This window comes from Loxodonta africana, chromosome X (genome assembly GCF_030014295.1).
Source record: "Loxodonta africana isolate mLoxAfr1 chromosome X, mLoxAfr1.hap2, whole genome shotgun sequence".
Classification (NCBI taxonomy): Eukaryota; Metazoa; Chordata; class Mammalia; order Proboscidea; family Elephantidae; genus Loxodonta; species Loxodonta africana.
The window spans coordinates 151,494,265-151,514,730 of record NC_087369.1 but is presented as its reverse complement, the minus strand read 5'-3'; the positions used below and the strand labels follow the sequence as shown (position 1 = coordinate 151,514,730).

General features: G+C 39.1%; 1 protein-coding gene across 3 annotated transcripts in view; it reads left to right on the top strand.

The window, feature by feature from the left end:
- SMARCA1 (SWI/SNF related, matrix associated, actin dependent regulator of chromatin, subfamily a, member 1) overlaps positions 1–11,799 on the top strand; it is a 69,262-nt gene extending 57,463 nt beyond the window's left edge. For all 3 annotated transcript variants that reach the window (XM_064277567.1, XM_064277566.1, XM_064277565.1), the window contains 2 exons: positions 10,158–10,268; positions 11,336–11,799. In XM_064277567.1, coding sequence (XP_064133637.1) covers positions 10,158–10,268; positions 11,336–11,407 — 183 coding nt within the window. In that variant the 3' untranslated portion in view covers positions 11,408–11,799. The remainder of the gene's footprint in view (positions 1–10,157; positions 10,269–11,335) is intronic.
- The last annotated feature ends 8,667 nt before the right edge of the window (positions 11,800–20,466 follow it).

Genomic DNA, 20,466 nt, shown 5'->3' with positions numbered 1-20,466 from the left:
TTATTTATATTCTATATTTAGAAATGAATACCTGTAGTTTATAAATCTTTAAATGTCTGTATTTCTGAACCAGTTGCAGATGTCATGAGAGTTTACCTCTAATACTTCAGTATGTACTTCCTCAGAATAAAGATGTTCTCCTACATAACCATCATAGCACCACCTACCTAAAAATGTTAAAATTCATTCAGTAACGTCATCTAATGATACAGTTCATATATGTCAATTTTCAGTTCCAAAATGTTTGTCTTTTATAGCTGTTTTTTTAATTTATATTTTTTTAGTTGATGATCCAATCAAGGTGCATTTGGTGGTTGTATCTCTTCAGTCTCTTTTAACCTGGATTCGTCCCGCCACTACTTTTTGTTTTTCATGACAGTGACGTTTTTAATGTGTTCAGGCAGCTGTCTTGTACAGCGTCCTGCATTGTGGTTTTACCTCATTGTTTACTCATTGTTAGATTCAAGTTAAACATTTTTAGCAGAACTGCTACATAAGTGATGTTGTGTCCTTTTCATTGCATCACATTAGGCACATTATGTCAGATTGTGACACTTACTGGTGACGCTAAGTTTGAACATTTGATAAATAGGGTGACCACCAGAGTTCCCCACTTTAAAAGTACATTTTCGCCTTGGTAATTAGGCAAGAAATACATGAGACTGTGTGAATAACGTATTTATTTATTTGTTTATTTTTATTAACTTTTATTGAGCTTCAAGTGAACGTTTACAAATCAAGTCAAACTGTCACATATAAGTTTATATACAGCTTACTCCGTACTCCCACTTGCTCTCCCCCTAATGAGTCAGCCCTTCCAGTCTCTCCTTTGGTGACAATATTGCCAGCTTCCAACTCTCTCTATCCTCCCATCCCCCCTCCAGACAGGAGATGCCAACACAGTCTCAAGTGACCACTTGATATAATTAGCTCACTCTTCATCAGCATCTCTCTCCTACCTACTGTCCAGCCCCTTTCATGTCTGATGAGTTGTCTTCGGGGATGGTTCCTGTCCTGTGCCAACAGAAGGTTTGGGGACCATGACCGCCGGGATTCCTCTAGTCTCAGTCAGGCCATTAAGTCTGGTCTTTTTATGCGAATTTGGGGTCTGCATCCCACTGATCTCCTGCTCCCTCAGGGGTTCTTGTAGTCCTCAATTGTGGCTGGGCACCAACTAGTTCTTCTGGTCTCAGGATGATGTAGGTCTCTGGTTCATGTGGCCCTTTCTGTCTCTTGGGCTTTTAGTTGTCGTGTGGCCTTGGTGTTCTTCATTCTCCTTTGCTCCAGGTGGGTTGAGACCAATTGATGCATCTTAGATGGCCGCTTGTTAGCATTTAAGACCCCAGACGCCACATTTCAAAGTGGGGTGCAGAATGTTTTCATAATAGAATTATTTTGCCAGTTGACTTAGAAGTCCCCTTAAACCATGGTCCCAAAACCCCCGCCCTTGCTCCGCTGACCTTTGAAGCATTCATTTTATCCCGGAAACTTCTTTGCTTTTGGTCCAGTCCAGTTGAGCTGACCTTTCATGTATTGAGTATTGTCGTTCCCTTCGTATTTATTTTTAATGAGAAGGAAATTGTTGCCTACGTTGAATCTTTTTAAGAATATTGTGAGGGAGAATAATTAAGCAGAAGAGATAATATATTTTCGCTTCATGCAATTTATTCCATACTTTCTAATATGAACTGTGCTTCGGTTAAATTCTAGTACTACTTAACAGTGGTTCTCATGCTGTTGAAATAAGTGTAACACATTTTTAATTTTGGCATGGTCAGTCTTTTGTCAGCCAAAGTAGTTAAGACAAAAATAGATTTATACAGCCTAAAAATTAAAAGTAATGAAAAACCAACGATCTAAACAATGATTTTGAGGCTAGTTTAAAATAGGATACGTTTTTGTTAAATACTAGTTGCTGTCTACCATAAATGTATTCTTGGCCAAAAGTTCATAGGGGTATGAAACAGTGTTGAATATTTTGTTTGACTCATTTTATATTTTCAGTTCTAGTTGAATAAAAAGAAAAAATCTGAGTTGCTAAGCTGGAGACATTAATGTTGGTGGATGCTTTAGAAGATCAGATATTTGTTAAAACATTAAGAAAAATTTAAGAGTGTTTGTTCATGGATCAAGTTTATGGATTATTACATAATGCTGAAGGAGCTAGCAAATACTTGGGACTGAACCAGGATCCAAAAGGAACTAGAGCAACTGGAGTCAATCAAGCAACGTGACATTTAATAGGGGGAAAAAAAACTAAAGTGCTATTATATACTTGTACAAAAGAATAGGAAGAATTAAAAGAATAAGCAGAAAAGAAAGTTAATCTGTAGCATAAGGACTGAGGTTAGATGTAGGGAAGAGTGGTCTGACAGGGTTGTTTGTATCACTGAAATAGATTATGGTAGAAGAATGCAGAATAGCTTTTCTTTTGGCCTTTGAAACGGAGATTCTGGAGGCTTTGGCAATGAGTTAATGGGCATTTTACGGTGCCTTTTAGCTCAATATCTCTGTGACCATGTTTAGCAGAGAACTCTTCTCAAAAGCCAGGCATTTCAAATTTTCGGCCGTGTAATGATATAATTCAGAGCAGCACCAACAACTTGTAAAAGACATGCCTGCCTGCATTTGTCGGCGAGTCGTATTTTACATCATACATTTCTTTCTATGTAGTGCAACATTTATTGAATTTTGAGTTTTATTTCAGTGATATTTTACTAATTTTTTAGAAGGTTGAGAGTTCAGTGCTGTTTTTGGTTTTGGTAGTCATTCTACTAAAGCAGTAGTATGAAACTGATTCAAACCTGCAAGGAAAATCAACGATTTGTGATATGACTATAGGTGTGTATTATCAACAACCACTAGATGTCTCTGAATACCCTCATAAAGAATGTGTTTTTCCTCCATCTTCTTTATACAGCGCACTCTTTCTTTATCAAGAGACTTAATTTAAATCTCTAATGTATGTTTTCCAAAGAGCAAATATAAACTATATATGTGATTGCAAATTGAAACTTTTATTTTGTCTGTTAGAAACAAAGACACCTCTGTTTTGATTACTTTCTGTAAGGTGGCAGTTATGATTTTTAAAAGAATCTTTAAAACCGTTGTTGTTGTTAGGTGCTGTGGAGTCGGTTCCGACTCATAGCACCCCTATCATATAGTGGTTCATTTCATATTTCAGTATTTTAATTGAAAGTATTTTTGTTAATTTTCCTGTCATTTTCGTTTTGATTTCCCTCCTAGTTAATGGATAATATTTGTTTATATTTCTGGATTCAGAGTATAGGTAATATATTGTAAAATACGAGTATATTTGGAATTTCATGATAATTATCAATTGTCTGGAATGAAATAATCCTTCCTGTATAGCTAATTGCTTCACAGTCTAGGAAGAGAAACTATCCCTTTGAAAGAGGCAGTTGTGATTTCTGAAATAAAAATAATTTGTTCCATTGATAAAATCTCATCTTAGTAATACAGCAGATATAATTTGATTCATTATTTGGGTTTGTCAGTGTATTCAAATTAAAATCTTACTAAGGATTATTAAACTTAAACTTAGCTTACAAAAGAAGCTATTTAATAAAAATACAGTCTTGCTCAAAGATGACTTTATTTTCTTTCCCAGAGACACCAATAAATAGTGTGAAACCCTTCTTAGGAAAAAACATGAAACCTTAGTAGTTACATTTTATTCAGAGATCTTAGGGTACTGAATTCATGGCTTCTGACTTAACTAACAGTCTTAAAGGGTTTAAAGGCATGAGCCTTTACTTCTCAATATGCTTCACTTTGAAAGCCCGCACCTAAAGGTTGAAGATTTCTTTGAGGTTCTTTTCCATTTAAAAATGCTGGCTCTACAAAGGAGAAAATGAGTTTCAGTTCCATTTCTCTGGGTTAAAAAGATTTTGATTTCTTTCTCTGAGCACTTGTGTGGTCTTTAAGTAATCAGTCTCTATTGAACTGCATAAACAAGTAGGAAGGATATGATCAACTGTTACATTTTAAAGCCCAGAGCATGTGAATGTCTTCAGCATTTCCCTTCTCAGAAAAATAGCTTATAGTAATGGGGTCTTAGTCTTAGGATATTCAAGAACTGTATCAGAATAAAAAAAAAACCTTTACCAATGACTTTAGAAGGAAATGCTAATACTCTGTATTGATGTAGTACTTTTATATAATACTTGTCAATCCCTTTACTAACATTAGCTCATTAATTTTCATGCCATTCCTTCTAGGGAATGAATGTCAGAGTCCTATCTCTGTTCGTTTATTTTAGTGACAGACTAACATGACTGAGGAGTTTGAGAAGAACCTGAGAGGCCCAGAAAATCCAACACTTTAGTTTACTGGAAAGGACATATGGAAAGGACCCAAAGTTCAATCGGTCGTTCCTTGGACCTACTTAGGTCCTTTTAAGTACTTAAGGAGAAAAAGCAGACTTAAACTCTCTGAAAGGACAGTTCTTGATATAATCATTTACTGGACATCTGTGATTGGCCCATTTTCTTAAGTTTAATTAAAAAAAATTTGTACCTCTTAACCTCTGGGGAACTTTTTTCTTTCCTCTTCTCGGCAGCTCAAGAAGCTGTGTGTGTATGGCCTGTGGCCATGTACATTAGAGTTGAATCAAAGTAATAATTAGTTATTACAATTACCTGTCTTTTGTAGTAGTTTAAATGAATTTTTCTGATGGAATTTCAGAGAGAGAATCGGGCACTATTGTATACAATGTACTAAAAATTTCATGTTATCACTGTCTTCAAGTCACAGTTCTGTTATTAATGAACGTGTTCCTCAATTAAAATTAAGAAAATGACATTCCCCATTTGAGCTGTAGGAGAAAAAATATATATATTTTAAAGAAAATATTGCTGTGGCTTTTAATTAACTTGATGTCTTGTTTTATAGGTTGATCAGTGTGTAATAAATGTTAATTAGGTTATTAGTTTAGCACAGGATATTTATAAATCAGCTGTCCAGTGAGAAGAATTTTCTTTAGAGACATTTTAGAAAAATGAAAGACAAATTCAAATTTACAACTTGTTTCATAGTCACAGTAACAATTCTGTTTGTTGCTTATAAAACAAAACTAGGAAATTTAATGAAGGAAGGCTACTGATGATTTTTTGATTTTGTATCTGCTAGTACGTTTTGGGTACTTACTGGAATAGTAACAGCTAACATATTTTAGAGCGTTACTTATTAACGAAATGCGAACAGTAAGAATTAATACAGTTTTGGTAAAATTGCTACTGTAAAATATATTGGTGGGTTCTTCTTGGTTATAGAATTAAACTGGTAAAAGCCAAATGTGTTTGTGTACCTAGGGTTATGTTACTTCTTCCTGCACTTTTAAAGACTGAGATGTCTGTTTTCAGTCTTCGTTTTGAAATGGTCTGATAATAGAGGCATGTACAGAGGAAGCCATGCTTAACCTTGCCTTGAGGGTCAGGTCATAGGAATGGCTTCACAGAAGCCGAGTCTTGAAAGAGTAGAAGGAGTTGGCCATGGGACTGCATTCCAGGTTGTGGAAAAAGCAGATGCAAAAGTATAAACAAGCACAGCATATTCTGAAGCTGCAAGGAGCTTGGTATGGTACTGTGTGAGTAGGGAGGTACAGGAAGATGAAGCTGGAAAGGTAGCAGGTAGTGAAATTATGGAGGGCCTTGTATGCTGTATTAAAGATTTTAGTCATTTATCTATAGGAAATGAGGAGTCGTTGAAAGCTTTTAGCAGGAAAGTGGCACGATCAGATTCACATTTTAAAAATGCTGTTCTGGTGGGAAATGGGCAAATGTCTACCTCAACTGCCAAGTAGGCTGACAATTCCCAAATTTATCTCTGTATCTTTTAATTCCGTTTCTCATCTTTTTTTCCTTCCCTTGGTTAATGTGTTACCATCTGCCCTGAGTCATTTTTTTACTACCGCTCTCTTAACATTCATATGCAATTGGTTATCTCTAAAGTGACCGGCATACAGTGACTAAATATGCACGAAACTTGTGTATTCAGTTTGCTTTTATCCCGGTAGACTCCTGAAGTTGAATCAGATTTGGATAGAATGTCAGGAAATGTACCAACAAGCCTGGGTTCATTTCATTTCATTTCTTTTTTTAATCTACCTTTTTCTAATGATAGACTTCATTTGGCTGTCGTCCCTGCAGCTTTTACTTATTCATAAGTTTGAATAGCCAGTTGTAAATTTCATGTGTTTCATTATGCGGCTCTCTAGTACTTGATTTAAGACCCTGAACTGGTCTAACAGTCTGAAATACTATAAATGCACTAACAGGAGCTAGTTTTAGGTATTTGTCCTTATGTGTTGTCTTGTAAGGAGGTGACAATATTTTATATATAACAATATTTAGGTAGCAGCAGTTAAATAAAAGCATTGTGACATTTGATACTTGTGTGAGGAATGTAGGATATATTTATTTGACTATTAACTCCCACTTTTTTAACTGCTACTGTGCTTGGGCCCTGAGATTCGGGTATAGAAAGGCATTGCTTCTTGTTAGTATAGATAAAACTCAAAAAACCAAACCAAACCAAATCTGTGGTCATGGAGCTGATTCTGACTCATAGTGACCCTATAGGACAGAGTGGAACTGCCCCACGGGGTTTCCAAGGAGCAGCTAGTGGATTTGAACTGCCGACGTTTTGGTTAGTAGCCAAACTCTCAACCACTACGCCACCAGGGCTCCTTTAGTATAGATAAAAAACCCAGTGGCATCGAGTCATAAGAGGGTCAGAATACTAGCAACCTGGGAAATATGCCATGGTATACTGAAGTATACTGAAGGTATACTGAAGGTGTGGATTAAAAAACATTTCTTGAGTATAGGGTGTGCGTAGAAGTATAGGGCGTGCATAAAAACAAAGGGGACAGAACACCCATCTTGTTTTGCTAAAGAACTGTAGAAGAACAAGAACCTCTGACTTTTTAGAACTTTACATCCAAATTCAGTCGCAGAAATGTGGAGTGCCGTTTTTCTTTTGTCCTTGCTCATTCATCTGCTTTTGACTTATTACCCTTAACTGGCCCAGACCTTCTGGCATTCAGACTTAAGTAGGCTTAGCTAGGGATTTTAGTACATAGGAAATGTAATGTGAAGCCTCCTTTGTTTCTGCTCTTAACACTGCAGAACAATTTTCCATTTGTCACTTTCCTATTCTCTTCTGTTGTCTTTATTGTTTAGCATCTCCTCTCTTTTTCTTCTGTGCTGTTTTCCTCTCCACAACTTCATTCCTAACTCCAGTGTGGAGCATGTTGAGAGACGATAATAGACGGCAGCACTGTGGAGATCCCAGGAACCGTTCCCTATCAGCCCTGGAAAATAGGAAGACAAAGGGGTACAAGAATCTTGGAGAATATATAAAAGGAGAAATTATACAAAATGAAAGTGCTTTTGACATGAAATTTCTCATCAGTCATTTAGTTATTCCAAAAGTGAATCACTGTTTTATTGATAATCTGGCCTCCCCCCTTGTAACTTCTGGCTTTTGCTAAGTGTTCTGTTTATGATACCGTCTGTTTAGTTACGCAGTCTTTAAGCATGTGGATCAAAAATAGGGTTGGTATCTATGGAGAAAGTGACATTACTGTGCGAGGAAGGTAGCATTCATACTCCCCCATTCCTTGGTGCCATTCTCTAGGGAGTTAGATTATTTTTCTGTCTGGAGTAGTTAGTGACAGGTTAAAAGGGATGAAGGTAAGAACTTACTGTATAGTCTATTTATAGTCATTTTGAAATATGCTACTTCCCTGTGGATGAGGCTTTCTAAAAACTATTAGTCTTTTGTCCTGAATCACCCATATGAACCATGAATATGTATCTAAAGATATCTGCAGTCACAGGCAACTATGACTTATTGAGAATAATAATGGCCAGAGGGGATAGCTTAATGATTCAAGGATCAGCTTCACATAAAGACTGTATCTGGTTTCCCTAGAAACCAACGATCAAATCTCATCAGGGTCAACCTAGACCTTTCTATAATAGATAAATTGAATAACATGCTGTTTAATTTGTATGTGTGTTATTGAATGAAGCTATGAGGAGTATTTGGTCTGCATATTAAAGATATCGTCATTGTTTGGATAAGTAAGGAGAATTCCAGTGTTATTTTTCCAAAAATTATTTAGCCTTGAGTAACTGAGGATGCCCAAGAAACTTAAATGCACCAGTGTTGTGGAAGGCTATTTTTAATAGGTAAACAATGATTTGTTAATGATTTTTTTTTTCTGGCTAGACTGTCTTTGGGTTTTCTGCCTCTTTAAAAATTTAGAAAATACAGACTAGTATAAAAAAGAAAATTAAAATTACCATTGGTCCTACTCAGAGAAATAGCTACTGCTAACCACTAGTAACATTGTAGTCAGTATTCTTTCAGCTGTTTCTGTGTACATATATGTAAATAATAAAATGTATCTGCGTGTCTTGTTTCTAAATTACCCCAAATTTAATTAGCTCCCAGTATTTCCCTGTTAAGAATAATACTGCCCTCAACATTCTTTTGTAAATATCTGTATACATCTCTTATTGTTTCCTTAATCTAAGTTTTTAGGAGTGGAATTGGTAGGTCAAAGGGTATGAACATTTTTCAGATGCTTCATTGATATTTCCAAACAGCTTTCTAGAAATGTAGTAAAATTGACACGCCATCCTCAGTGAATGAGAGTTCTCATTTCACTTATTGCCAACACTGGAGACACACGCACATACCATATCATCATTTGATGAAGAGCGCACTGCTTTCCTTTGTATTTCTTCTTTGATCATTTGTTTGAATGGAACTTTTTTTTTTAATATTTGGGTATTTTTATTTTTTGGTAATTTTTCTATTTCTATGCTTTGACCATTTTTTTGTTGGGATTCTTAACTGCCAAAAAACCTACATTTTCATTTGAGTGTTTTAGCTATTTTGTCAGACTTTTTTACTTACACAGAAAAGGAATTATATATGATTTTTAGTCTTTAATTTACCCTTTGATAAAAATGTAGCTGAGTATACAGTTAATAATATATGAGTTTCCATATTAATGCGTCATGTGTTCAATGCTCACCATACATTCATAAAAACTGATTATAGCTTGGATGTATTGATTTGCTGGCAGGGGGATGTAGGTAGTGGCAAGGTTAATGCAAAATCTTTTCAGTTATTGTTTGCCCTGAATTAACAGTACAACAATGTTTTCTGAAATTGCTCTTCAAAACACTGGTCCCACAAGGTGTCCTGTAAGAAGAGAGTTCTGTTGGTTAAACAGCTTGGTTCTCAGGGCTCACCAGGAGTTTACAGGCTCTGAGAAGCCCTGCAGGAAAGAAATCTGTCCAACTTTTGTAAACCTAGTACTTCCAAAATGTATTTTGATCATAGGACACCTCCTTTAAAATTCTTTTGATTATGTGATTTTTGTAAACTTTTTATTTTGAAGTAATTATAGATTCACAAGATGTTGCAAAGACATGCCCAGAGAGGTCTCATGCACACATCACCCAGTTTTCCCCAGTGGTAACATCTTGCCCAACTATAGTACAATATTGCAACTAGGAAATTGGAATTGGTACAATCCACAGAGCTTATTCAGATTTTGTCAGTTATACATGCACTCATTTGTGTGTGTGTGTGTGTGTACCTTCAATGCAATTTTATCACACACGTAGATTCATGTAATCTTCACCACCACAGGTGTCCCTCATATTATCCCTGTAATAGTCACGCTGTCCCCCTTCTGCCTTTCCTTAACCCCTGACAACCATTTGCTTTTTTCTTCATTTCTATAATTTTGTCATTTCAACAATGTTACACAAATGATATGTAGCCATTTCGTGATTGTTTTTTCTTCCATTTAGCATAATTTTCTTGAGCTTCATCCAGGTCGTTGTGTGTATCCATAGTTTATTCCTTGTTATTGCAGAGTAGTACTCCATGGTATGAATGTACTACAGTTTAACTATTGACCCATTGAATGGCATTTATTCCTCCCCCTTATCTTCAGCAGCATCTATTAATACCCTGTATAAATACTGTTCTGAAGAATACCAGTTTCGGACGTTCTGTACCACAGAAATGATACAATTAAACAATTGTCATTTAAAAAAGACTATGACAGGGCTACATAGTTTAAGCCTTTTTACTGTTTGGTTTAGGAGTTCCAGAGACGCTGTAATACTCTGATTTCATTGATTGAGAAAGAAAACATGGAAATTGAGGAAAGAGAGAGAGCAGAAAAGAAGAAACGGGCAACTAAAACTCCAATGGTAAAATTTTCAGCATTTTCCTAACTTTTAGGTAGATCCCATTTTTTTACATAATTAAAATGCCTATATTATGTTCAATGCCATAGTGATATAAAGACTGGTTTTATGAAATGCTAATTTGTGTTCGACAGAAAAAGAATAAGAACGCAACCACATGTTTCTTATTTGCTTGTGGAACATATGCTTAGGAACTCCCTAGTAACAGGACTCAGTATTAACAAAAAATTTCTCCTGAATTTAAGTAGAGGTGTAATGCAAGCAAAATACTTCAAAATGAGACTAGAGATATTGTTGGGGATAGGAGAGGGGTGGGGATGGGTGGGGTGGGGCCAAGGTTGAAACTGGGAGTTCTGATTTGATCACGTAAGTTTTTTGATCTTTGTGAAACCATGAGTGCAAATAGGAACTTAGAGCAGCCAGTGATACTCTATTTGGTAATAAGTTAAGTGTTTAATGATAAGATACCTGGATTTTAATCCAGCCAGGTTGCCTTGTATAGTGACAATTTAAAATACTCTTTAATAGATGAGATTATTTGAGCATGGTTAAAGAAACTACCGTATGTCGTCAAATCTGAGATGCCTTCCGTTGTAAGACACAGCATTATTTTATGTACCACTGAGAAAAAATGCTGTCATCAATTATAAGATGCATCTTGATTTCAGAGATGTTAAAATGTGAAAGAAATGTGCATCATAGAGTATATGAAAGTTTTTAAAAGATAATATACTCATAAATAAAACTTTGCCCAGAAAACTTTACGTATTAAGTAGTTCTTTAAGATGAGAGTACATTTATAGTGCCATGTATAAGACATGTATAAGACACTTGGTGGCTATTTTTGATGGGTATTTTGTGTCTTTTAAAAAGAAACATCTTTGAAGGTTATTTTACATTGGGTTATATAGTTTGTTGGGCTATCTAGAACATTGACTGTGAGTATAACATTTAAGTGAATATTCATGTTAAAAATTTTTTTTAATGCATTTACATCCTAGATTTAACATTGTTGGGCCATTTAAAAATGTGCATATTGGAGCAGAACATTAAATCTGTTTCCATTTTAGTCACAGAAAAGAAAAGCAGAGTCAGCTACTGAGAGCTCTGGAAAGAAGGATGTCAAGAAGGTGAAATCCTAAAGCCTAGAAATAAAGTGTTAAATGGGAAACTGCTCTTTTCTTGTTCCCATCTTCAAATGCTAATTGCCAGTTCCAGTGTGTTCATGGTACTCTTAAAAAAATCTCTTTGGTTTTGATTTCTTGCATATTTGATATATTTTACAATGCTTTCTACCTGAAGTGTGTAGCTTTGTATTTTATGCTTTCTAGTATTTTTGTGCATTTCACGTCTTCATCCAAATCCTCTCAGTCCTTGTTCTTTTCGAAGCTTGTGCTGAGGTTTTAGCTTTTCTATGTTTTATATGCCGCTGCTTTGAAAGAGAACCTAGATTCTATAGCTGTATTATTGTTGTTTCATACTTGAAATTTATATGGCTGTGGAAAAATGAATTAAAATGATTTGAGGAGAAAGACTTTTCACTTCTTTGTTGCTTTCTTTTCTATTGAGTATGGGCTTGTATGTGTTACTGCATACTGTGATTAGCATAATAATTGTTTCTTTGAGGTCATCTAAATATTTTTTTCCTAAAGGAATAAAGGGTGAGAAAAGAAAAAAAATATTAAAAAAAAAAACACCTAATATTTGATACTGTGCTTGCTGTCAGTATGCATTACATTTAAATTATTCTCTAAATATTCAAGTGGGAAAATATAATAAAGAAATGTCTATAAGAAATTTATTTCCTGTTTTTTGTGCAGTAGAAAATAGTCATGCTTGCTGAGTTGCATTGCTCACTACTGTGTATTTGGAAGAATGTTAAAGCTGTGCTTGCCAACTTGTGTGTGATCTTCTGTCCCAGAGAGCCAGTGCAGAGAAGTCTGGGTGAAACGTGTAGCTTTATTAGCAACTAATTTAAGAGAATAAAATTAGTGCTATGTGTGTAGAAGAAGGCTGCATTTCTTAGGAATATGGTTATGCTCAGGTAACAAAGATTCTCAAAGTGTCAGTTTTTACACGTCAAAAGCTTCTCTTTCACTCACACTACATGTCCCTGCAGGTCAGCAGGATGTGGGGAGGTGGGAATCTGCTCCACAGGGTCACTCAAGGTTCCAGGCTGACCACACCACCTGGGACGTGTGGCCTTTTCAGTTGCCGCTGTAGGGAAAAATAAAGAGAGGCTGGAGAATCTCATGTAGGCTTTTTACTGCCTCAGCTCAGAAGTGCCACATGTCACATCCACTTATGTTTCATTGTCCCAAACTAGTCACACGGTCCTGTGCACCTGCAAGAGGGCTGGCAAAAATAAGAGATATAGGGAATATTTTATATTACTGCCTTTGCCTCAGGGGCTGTCAGAGGAAAGAACCTGGGTCTGTCACATAAAACTGTTCATGGGGGATTAATCAGAGTCAAGGTCAGGTTGGAAAGGAATGGGAAAACTGATCAGAATCTAGTGTGAAACAAACAGCAAAGAGGCAAAGCTGGGAACACAGGATAGTGGTGTCAGTTATGAAGACAAGCTTTACGACACTGAAGAGTTGCCCCTTCCACTACGAAGGTCTTTTACATTTCGTATCGGACTCTATTTAGTGTATCACTGGCAAACTCTGGGTCACCCCTTTGTCCCAGGTCCACATCGGTCACATCCTCAATCTTCTGATAGAAGTTCTATCATGTAGGAATAGATTTTCTCGAATGACAGCCCACTGTCTGTTGGACTATTCCAAGTCTTCATTCATTGTCCAGATTTCCTGTTTCTTACTCCTGTGCCCTGTATTGGATTCCTTTCTCTGTTTTCAGCATAGGACTTAGACCCTTGTACCCTGTTGGGGTGAAATTGGGATGCTATTAAGAGACAGGGTTAGGATGATATTAGATCCTGGTACCCAGAGATACCAAAACTTAGCTGGTCTTTCTGTAGGGCCCACACAGGAGGTGAAAGTAAGTAATACTTCAATACCTGGGGCGTTGGCTCCAAACCCCAATACACAGCTCTTAAACCCACAATCCTGGAATTTTGGATTCCAATGAGATGAAAAGCCGCAGTCACCTGAGCTGGAGAAAATTATACCTAAGAGGGTCTTGTTTGATACCCTTGTTCCATGCATAGGAGCCCTGGTGGCACAACCGTTAACTGCTTGGCTGAGAACTGAAAGGTTGGTGGTTTGAACCCACCAGCTGCTCTGTGGGAGAAAAAACCTGGCGATCTGCTCTTGTAAAGATGACAGCCTAGGAAACCCCATGGGGCAGTTCTACTCTGTCCTGTAGGGTCACTATGAGTCAGAATCGACCGACAGCACACAACAGTTCCATGCACTAGAAAACAATCCAATGAGGCTCCTGGATTCTGATCATTCAAATCAGCATTTATTTTCTTAGGGAAGAATAAAGATGGAGCAGGTACAGTTAGGGTCTTTGAACCCTTTTCATGGAAATTTTACAATCTCTACTTCTTGTTCTTTCTCTGTTAATCTGAAAGGGTTAATAGCTGAGCTGTATGTGACTGTCTACCTTAGGGGAGAAGATCTGCAGGTAAGTTCTTCTAGCCCTTTCATGGGGCCATTTCCTTGATCCATATTACGGCTCTTTCTTGGACCAAAGAGATGTGAAATTCAGCTCCCAAAGACATTTAATGAGTGCCTCTGGTGTCATCTTCAGAAACTTGTGAAATGGTTTTGTTCAGGACATTAAGTTAAAGATCTCTATATATTTAGTGAAAAATTCACCCCCTATTTTATTACTCAAATTATGTGTGCTACATTTTTGAACCTAGTCTACGAAGGAGGCCCATGTAAGGAACCCCAGATGACAGGATAGTCCAAATAATACAGTGTTAGAAATACAAAATGCCCCAAGTCTGAATATGAAACTCCTCTTAGTGTCAAATTGCCACAGAGAAATTAAAGTCCCATAGATTTTAACAGTCCCCACAGAGAAGTTCCATTTCAGACACTAGCTAGACTGTGATGGGCTAGTAAACCTAGGATAGCTTACTGTGTCAGCTGCTTAGAGGCCAGAGGAAGCAGGAGGGAGTGCTGCATCCATGAATGCAATTTTGTAAGACCACGATGACCCTGCCCACCAGTAAAAATGGCCTAATCAATGTCTTGTAATTTGACCACCTGATTCCTTGTTTGGAGACTGTGTAAGGAATGAAGTGAGTAGAGGAATAGGGACCCTGAGTTTCCCTCCACTCAGGGCTTCTGTGTAACTACAGAAGACAAGGGATCAATAAATTTTCCACCAACCCTAGGGCTTCTCCAGAGGCCTTCATAAAGCATGTATCTTGATGCATTGGATACTCAGATTTCCTTGTTAGTTACTGTTGAGTTGGCTCTGACTCATGGCAACCGGGATACCCTCATTTCCTTTGAATCAAAAGAAAGTGGTGAGCTCGATAATCTCTCGTTTTCATCATAGTCATCTGTATTTCAGTCTTTATTGCAGAATTCCTTCTTTTTCCCTGGCTCCTTGGCCTGAGTGTTCTGCTATGTGGACAACCTGAGTACTTGTCAGATTACACAATTCTTTCATGAAATATGCCTCCAAATTTGGTCCATTGTCTGAAAACTTCCAGTTAAGAGAGAAGCTATTGAACTAGGGTCTTTGCAGCTTTCTCAGCTGCTGATTGTTTGGTAAGAAAAGCCTCTACCCAACTGGTGAAACTATCCACTGTCACCAAAAATGCTGTTATTTTCCAGTTACTCACAAAGGTCCCCACTTGTGGTCTATTATGTCTCTCTGGTGCTGTAGCCAAGGCAGGTAGTTCAGATTTCTGGGCCAGTTTCAAGGCCCTTGATAATGCAGGTATCCACATTGCTTTCTTTCCAGGTATGCTAACCTTACCTACTCCTGAAATCTTCAAGCTACCATCAAATTTCAAACTCCTATCAGTATTCCATCCTGTGTCTCCTTTATTTAGTCTGCCTAAGCTACCCTCCCCGATAGACGAGGGGTAGAATTTTCCTAGGGTTCAAATACATTAGCTGACACTGGCTGTCATGTCCATCTCCCTCAGCCTTACCATTTTAGTGTGCTCCAGCTGATTTAAAACTGCCAGCATCTTCTGTCTGAGGTCTTTTCAGAGGCATTGGAAGGCGTCTCTACTCTTTGCCTGACAGACTGGATAGCTAGAGGGTTAACACCTCTGGGAGCAGCTATCAACCAAAAATTGATGGGAGTTGGTGTATAAATACCCCAGCTCTCTCACTCCTTGAGCAAGATAACTCTAAGATAATCAATTTATTTGGTTCCCCAGAGTCTTACCTGCACAATTAGACTTCAGTGATGGGCGTTTCCTGAGATCAACTCCTAAATAAACTTTACCTGCAATAGAGTCTTTGAGAGTCTGCTGCTGAGGGAACCCAAATTAACACACTCACCTTGTATACATAACTCTTCTTAGCTCTTAGTTCATAAAAAGGTATGGGGTGCTGAAGGAGAATCTTGACTAGACAGCAAGTCATCGATCTGTTCTTAACAAGATCTACATCTATTTGAGCAGTTAGTGGGTGGAATGGCAGGATCAGGACACTCTACATTAGTACAAAGTACTGGGTTGATTTCTCTCCATTAACAAAGATGTTCTCACACTACCAATAACTATAAAAAAAAAAAAACTATGGAATTGGGAATTAATACTGTTGTTACTTGCTGTCAGTTGATTCTGACTCATGGCGACTCCGTATGTGTCAGAATAGAACTGAGCTTCATAGGGTTTTCAAGGCTGTGACCTTTCAGAAGCAGATTGCCAGTTTTCCGAGGTGCCTCTAGATGAGTTCAAACTGTCAACTTAGAGGTTAAAAGGTTCTCAAGCGTTTGGTAAGGCCAAAGCTAGTGCCCAGACTATTGCTTCTTGAAGTATTCTCCATGCTAGTTGGTGCCCCTTGCCCTGTACCAGTGTCCCTTTTAGGTAACTGGACCAATTGTTGGCCTTTCACACCGTATTGTGGCACATGACCATTACAGAAGCTTTGTGACACCAGGCTTTTTTCACCTGTTAGCCTAGTGACCAGATCATTTGTCCCTTTCCTGATCCATTGCTTTCCTGCTGGGGAGACTTCATCTAGGCCACTGTAGTCATATCCAAGATATATCTTTCCAGTGGTTAAGAGCTACAGCTGCTAACCAAAAGGTCGGGCAGTTCAAATCCACCAGGCACTCCTTGGAAACCCTATGGGGAAGTTCTACTCTTCCTCTAGGGTCACTATGAGTCGGAATCGACTTGATGGCAACAGGTTTGGTTTCTTGGTTTCCCTTCTTTATTGCTTCGAAGACATGCTTGGGTAATTTCTGATCTTCCTCTGATAGAGACATTGAAATTCATTAATATATTAGACTGCCCTATTGTGTGGTCTATTTTTTTTATAATTTTTATTGTGCTTTAAGTGAAAGTTTACAAATCAAGTCAGTCTCCCACACAAAAACCCATATACACCTTGCTACCCACTCCCAATTACTCTCCCCCTAATGAGACAGCCCGATCTCTCCCTCCCCTCTTTTCGTGTCCATTTCGCCAGCTTCTAACCCCCTCCACCCTCTCATCTCCCCTCCAGGCAGGAGATGCCAACATAGTCTCAAGTGTCCACTTGATCCAAGAAGCTCACTCCTCACCAGCATCCCTCTCCAACCCATTATTCAGTCCAATCCATGTCTGAAGAGTTGGCTTCGGGAATGGTTCCTGTCCTGGGCCAACAGAAGGTCTGGGCTGTCTGGGGTCAACAGAAGGTCTGGGCTGTCTGGGGCCAACAGAAGGTCTGGGCTGTCCGGGGCCAACAGAAGGTCTGGGCTGTCCGGGGCCAACAGAAGGTCTGGGCTGTCAGGGGCCAACGGAAGGTCTGGGCTGTCCTGGGCCAACAGAAGGTCTGGGTGTGTGGTCTATTTTTAAGGTTCTCCATATATCTATGGAGGTTGATGGTGAGTACTATTCATGTCCAACTCTACCTTCCATCATGAATACAGTTTTGAGCTAACATATCTCCTTCAGGGGTAGAGACAAAGCCTATTTGCAATATCTAAGACAGAAGGGATCTTTGCATAAGGTTCTCTCTTTGCTAAAATATGTGATATTTGGCCATCATCATCCATTGGAATTGATAGCTAACAGCATTTGTTCCCACAGTAAGGTCAGCCTGTGTCTGGAAAAGTTGTTTGGGTTTCCTACTGGCTGTATCGGAGCGTTGCAGAGTGCAGAAATATGTTATCCCTTTTCTACTGAGATTGCTGTAGTGTTCCATCTCCTGTTTCCCAGTGTATGTTAGAAGTCTCCCTTATGAGAGCTGACTGCAGTTAGGGTCTTTGTTTGGCTGTATCATTATAGGCACAGCCCTCTTTCTCCTTTCATTTTTGTCTAGCCTAGCGTCTAAGATCTCAAACTTTCTTCTTTTCCTTCATTTTGCAATTCTCTCCTAGTTTGCCTCTCAGCACTTCTAAAGCAAAAACTATCTCCTGGTCAAGAGTTTTTAGTTCATCTAAAATATGCTATATTCACTCTGACCAAGAGCTTTCCCAGTTTCCAGGCCAACCTGATTCTCAAAGCTAAGGCATTTTTGGGTAAAGGCATTATGTAATGACTTACTGGCTTGTAATTTCTTGAAGTTTTTCTCACCACCTCAGTCCAAGAAGCTACTTTCCCCATGTCATAAAGGCTCCCATTCCTTTTTACTAGTGAACTCTGCCTCCCTTCAGATTGTGTCCATACTCTGAGGTCTCTGAAATCCACAACTATGATTAGACAGTTGGCCAGTGTTTCCTGAAGATTCGTGATCAGGAAAGCAATTGTGAGAAAGATAATGTCTCCTGATTAGGCCTTGTAAATCCCTTAGGGTTATTTTTTTGTTACTGTATCCCTCTATCCTTTCTTCACAAATTCCTGAGATTAGGGTTATAGAATGTCCAAATCAGAATTAATATATGAGAACCCATGGTGGAGAAGGGACTCGAGAAAACTTTAGAGAAGGTAGCTGACATCCCAGAATTCTCTCTCTATTCCTGGATATGGGTTCAATCAAGATGAAGAAGAACAAGATCAAGAGGAACAGAATCTGGGCCTGCCACCTAATTGACTGTAGGAGTATTTGGATCTAACAATCCACTAGATGAAAATGTCACACATCAGAGTTACGCGTATTTTGGGGAGACCTAGCTCATGTGGGGCTTTGCTGTTCCTGTAGTTTGAAGTCATGAACAAGGCTATCTTGCTTTGGTTCTGAGTTCCAAGCTGTCTCTAACCTGCCTGCTACACATGGGAGACTTTATACTAGGCTTACAGCAGCAGTGCTTCTAGTTTGAGAACTGAAATGCAATCACATTTTGTCAGACTTTACTCCCCAAGTATTAGTTTTCAGGGCATATATTTGCTGTCTGCCAAGACCATGTCAGTGTTAGGAGTGGAGGTGAGATTCAGGTAGTAGTATGGGATAGAAATATTTCTATATTTCTGGTAAACAGCCAGGGGATATAGGAATACTCAAATCTTGTCTTGACTCTACAACTCTTACTCCCTGGTGTTCTGAAAGGGACGCATGTGCATAGAGTGGTAAAGGGAAGCAAAGTTAACATTTTATTATTAACTGGGACACTGACTCCATACCACAAGGAGGCTTAGGCTAGAGACAGCTTGGAACTCAGAACCAAAGCAAGATGAATGACTGAACATTTCCATTAATCCAAAATCATGTTGTAGAGATTGCCCTCCTGAATGTGTGGATATTGAAGACTCTGCTTCAAAACCCTTGTCTTTCTAACGTTTCAAAGAAGATATGCTTGTATTTCAGGAAGAAAAACAGTAGAGTACAGGAAGTATCTGGTTCTCCCTCTCCTCAGGGATTGGTCTTAATACTTGATGTAGGCTATATTTGACTGTTTAGTACCTTTTCCAAGCTACTATTAACAAGGTGTGAGTTCCAATCCTGTTATCTTTGTAATCAATCAGTCTGGCGGACTCCACTAGAGGGCGCTCTGACCCTTTGAGTCTACCAACGATTACACCAAAGACAAACCAAACTCGTCGCCCTCTAGTCAGTTGCGACCCATAGAGACCCTATGTGACAGAGTAGAACTGCCCCATAGGGTTTCCAAGGAACAGCCGGTGGAACCCAACTGCCGACCTTTTGGTTAGCAGCCGAGGTCTTAACCCCGGCGCCACCAGGGCTCCAAACGATGACACAACGCCAGGTAAAGGCCAAGCCTCTAGTTTGAACTTTCAGAGCTTCCCAGTACCACGCCTTCTTTGTAACCTGTGAAACCCCCAAATCTTGGAAGAAAAGGTCCCCACTGTCCGCTCTGTCACCAGTCATCTGATTTGGGGAACACGGGCCACCTTCCCCACCTCCCGTGGCGGGGCTGCGGAATGGGGGTTGCTAGGCGGTGGTACATGTGGTACCCCTAGGAAAGATCAGCTGCTTGTCCCTTCAGATGGCACTTCCGTAATTGTTCGATGCCCTTCAAGGTCCCTAAGTAGTTCCGGGGACTCTTTCGGGGCAGTAGATGCTTTGGTGGCGTTTTTTTTTTTTTTTGAATTTTACCTTTTATGGTAAATTCTTCCCCTTCCCGCGCAGGCCTTTCTTTCCCAAATTTGAGCATTTGAAAGTCTAATGTTCACAGTCGTTAAGGTAAATTGCTCCCAGTTGTTTGGTGTCTGGAGATATTTGCATGGGGTTATTCTTTTCCTCAGTCTTGCCAGGAGCCGGGAGCTGGTCTTTCCTCGAGGATCCTTGTTCTCCTCAGTTTTTCTGGCTGCCTCCCGAAAGATGAGGAGAACCTGAGACGACGGCCCGCTGGCCAAAGCTAAGTCTCCCCCCGCCCCGCCCCCCACACTCCCGGACCAAAGGGGGCGCGGTTCGAGGGTTGCGGGTTAAAAAAAAAAAAAAAGTGGCGGGATGCAAATCCGGCCCGCCGGGCCTGGAGGTGCCTCTGTCGGGTTCGGCGGGGAAAAGGGCGCGCGGTGAAGAGAGCCGAACTTTCCTACCTTGTCGGTTTGCCCCTCGGTCAATTTTCGGTTAGCTGCTGTGCCGGTCTGACGGGTTTCCAGAGTTCTGAGTCCGATAATTCCAACACATTGCTTATTTTAGAATTGGTTTTATTTTGCCGTAGTTCTTGTAAGAGGGTGGGGACGTTGGGTTGCCTACGCCATCTTGCC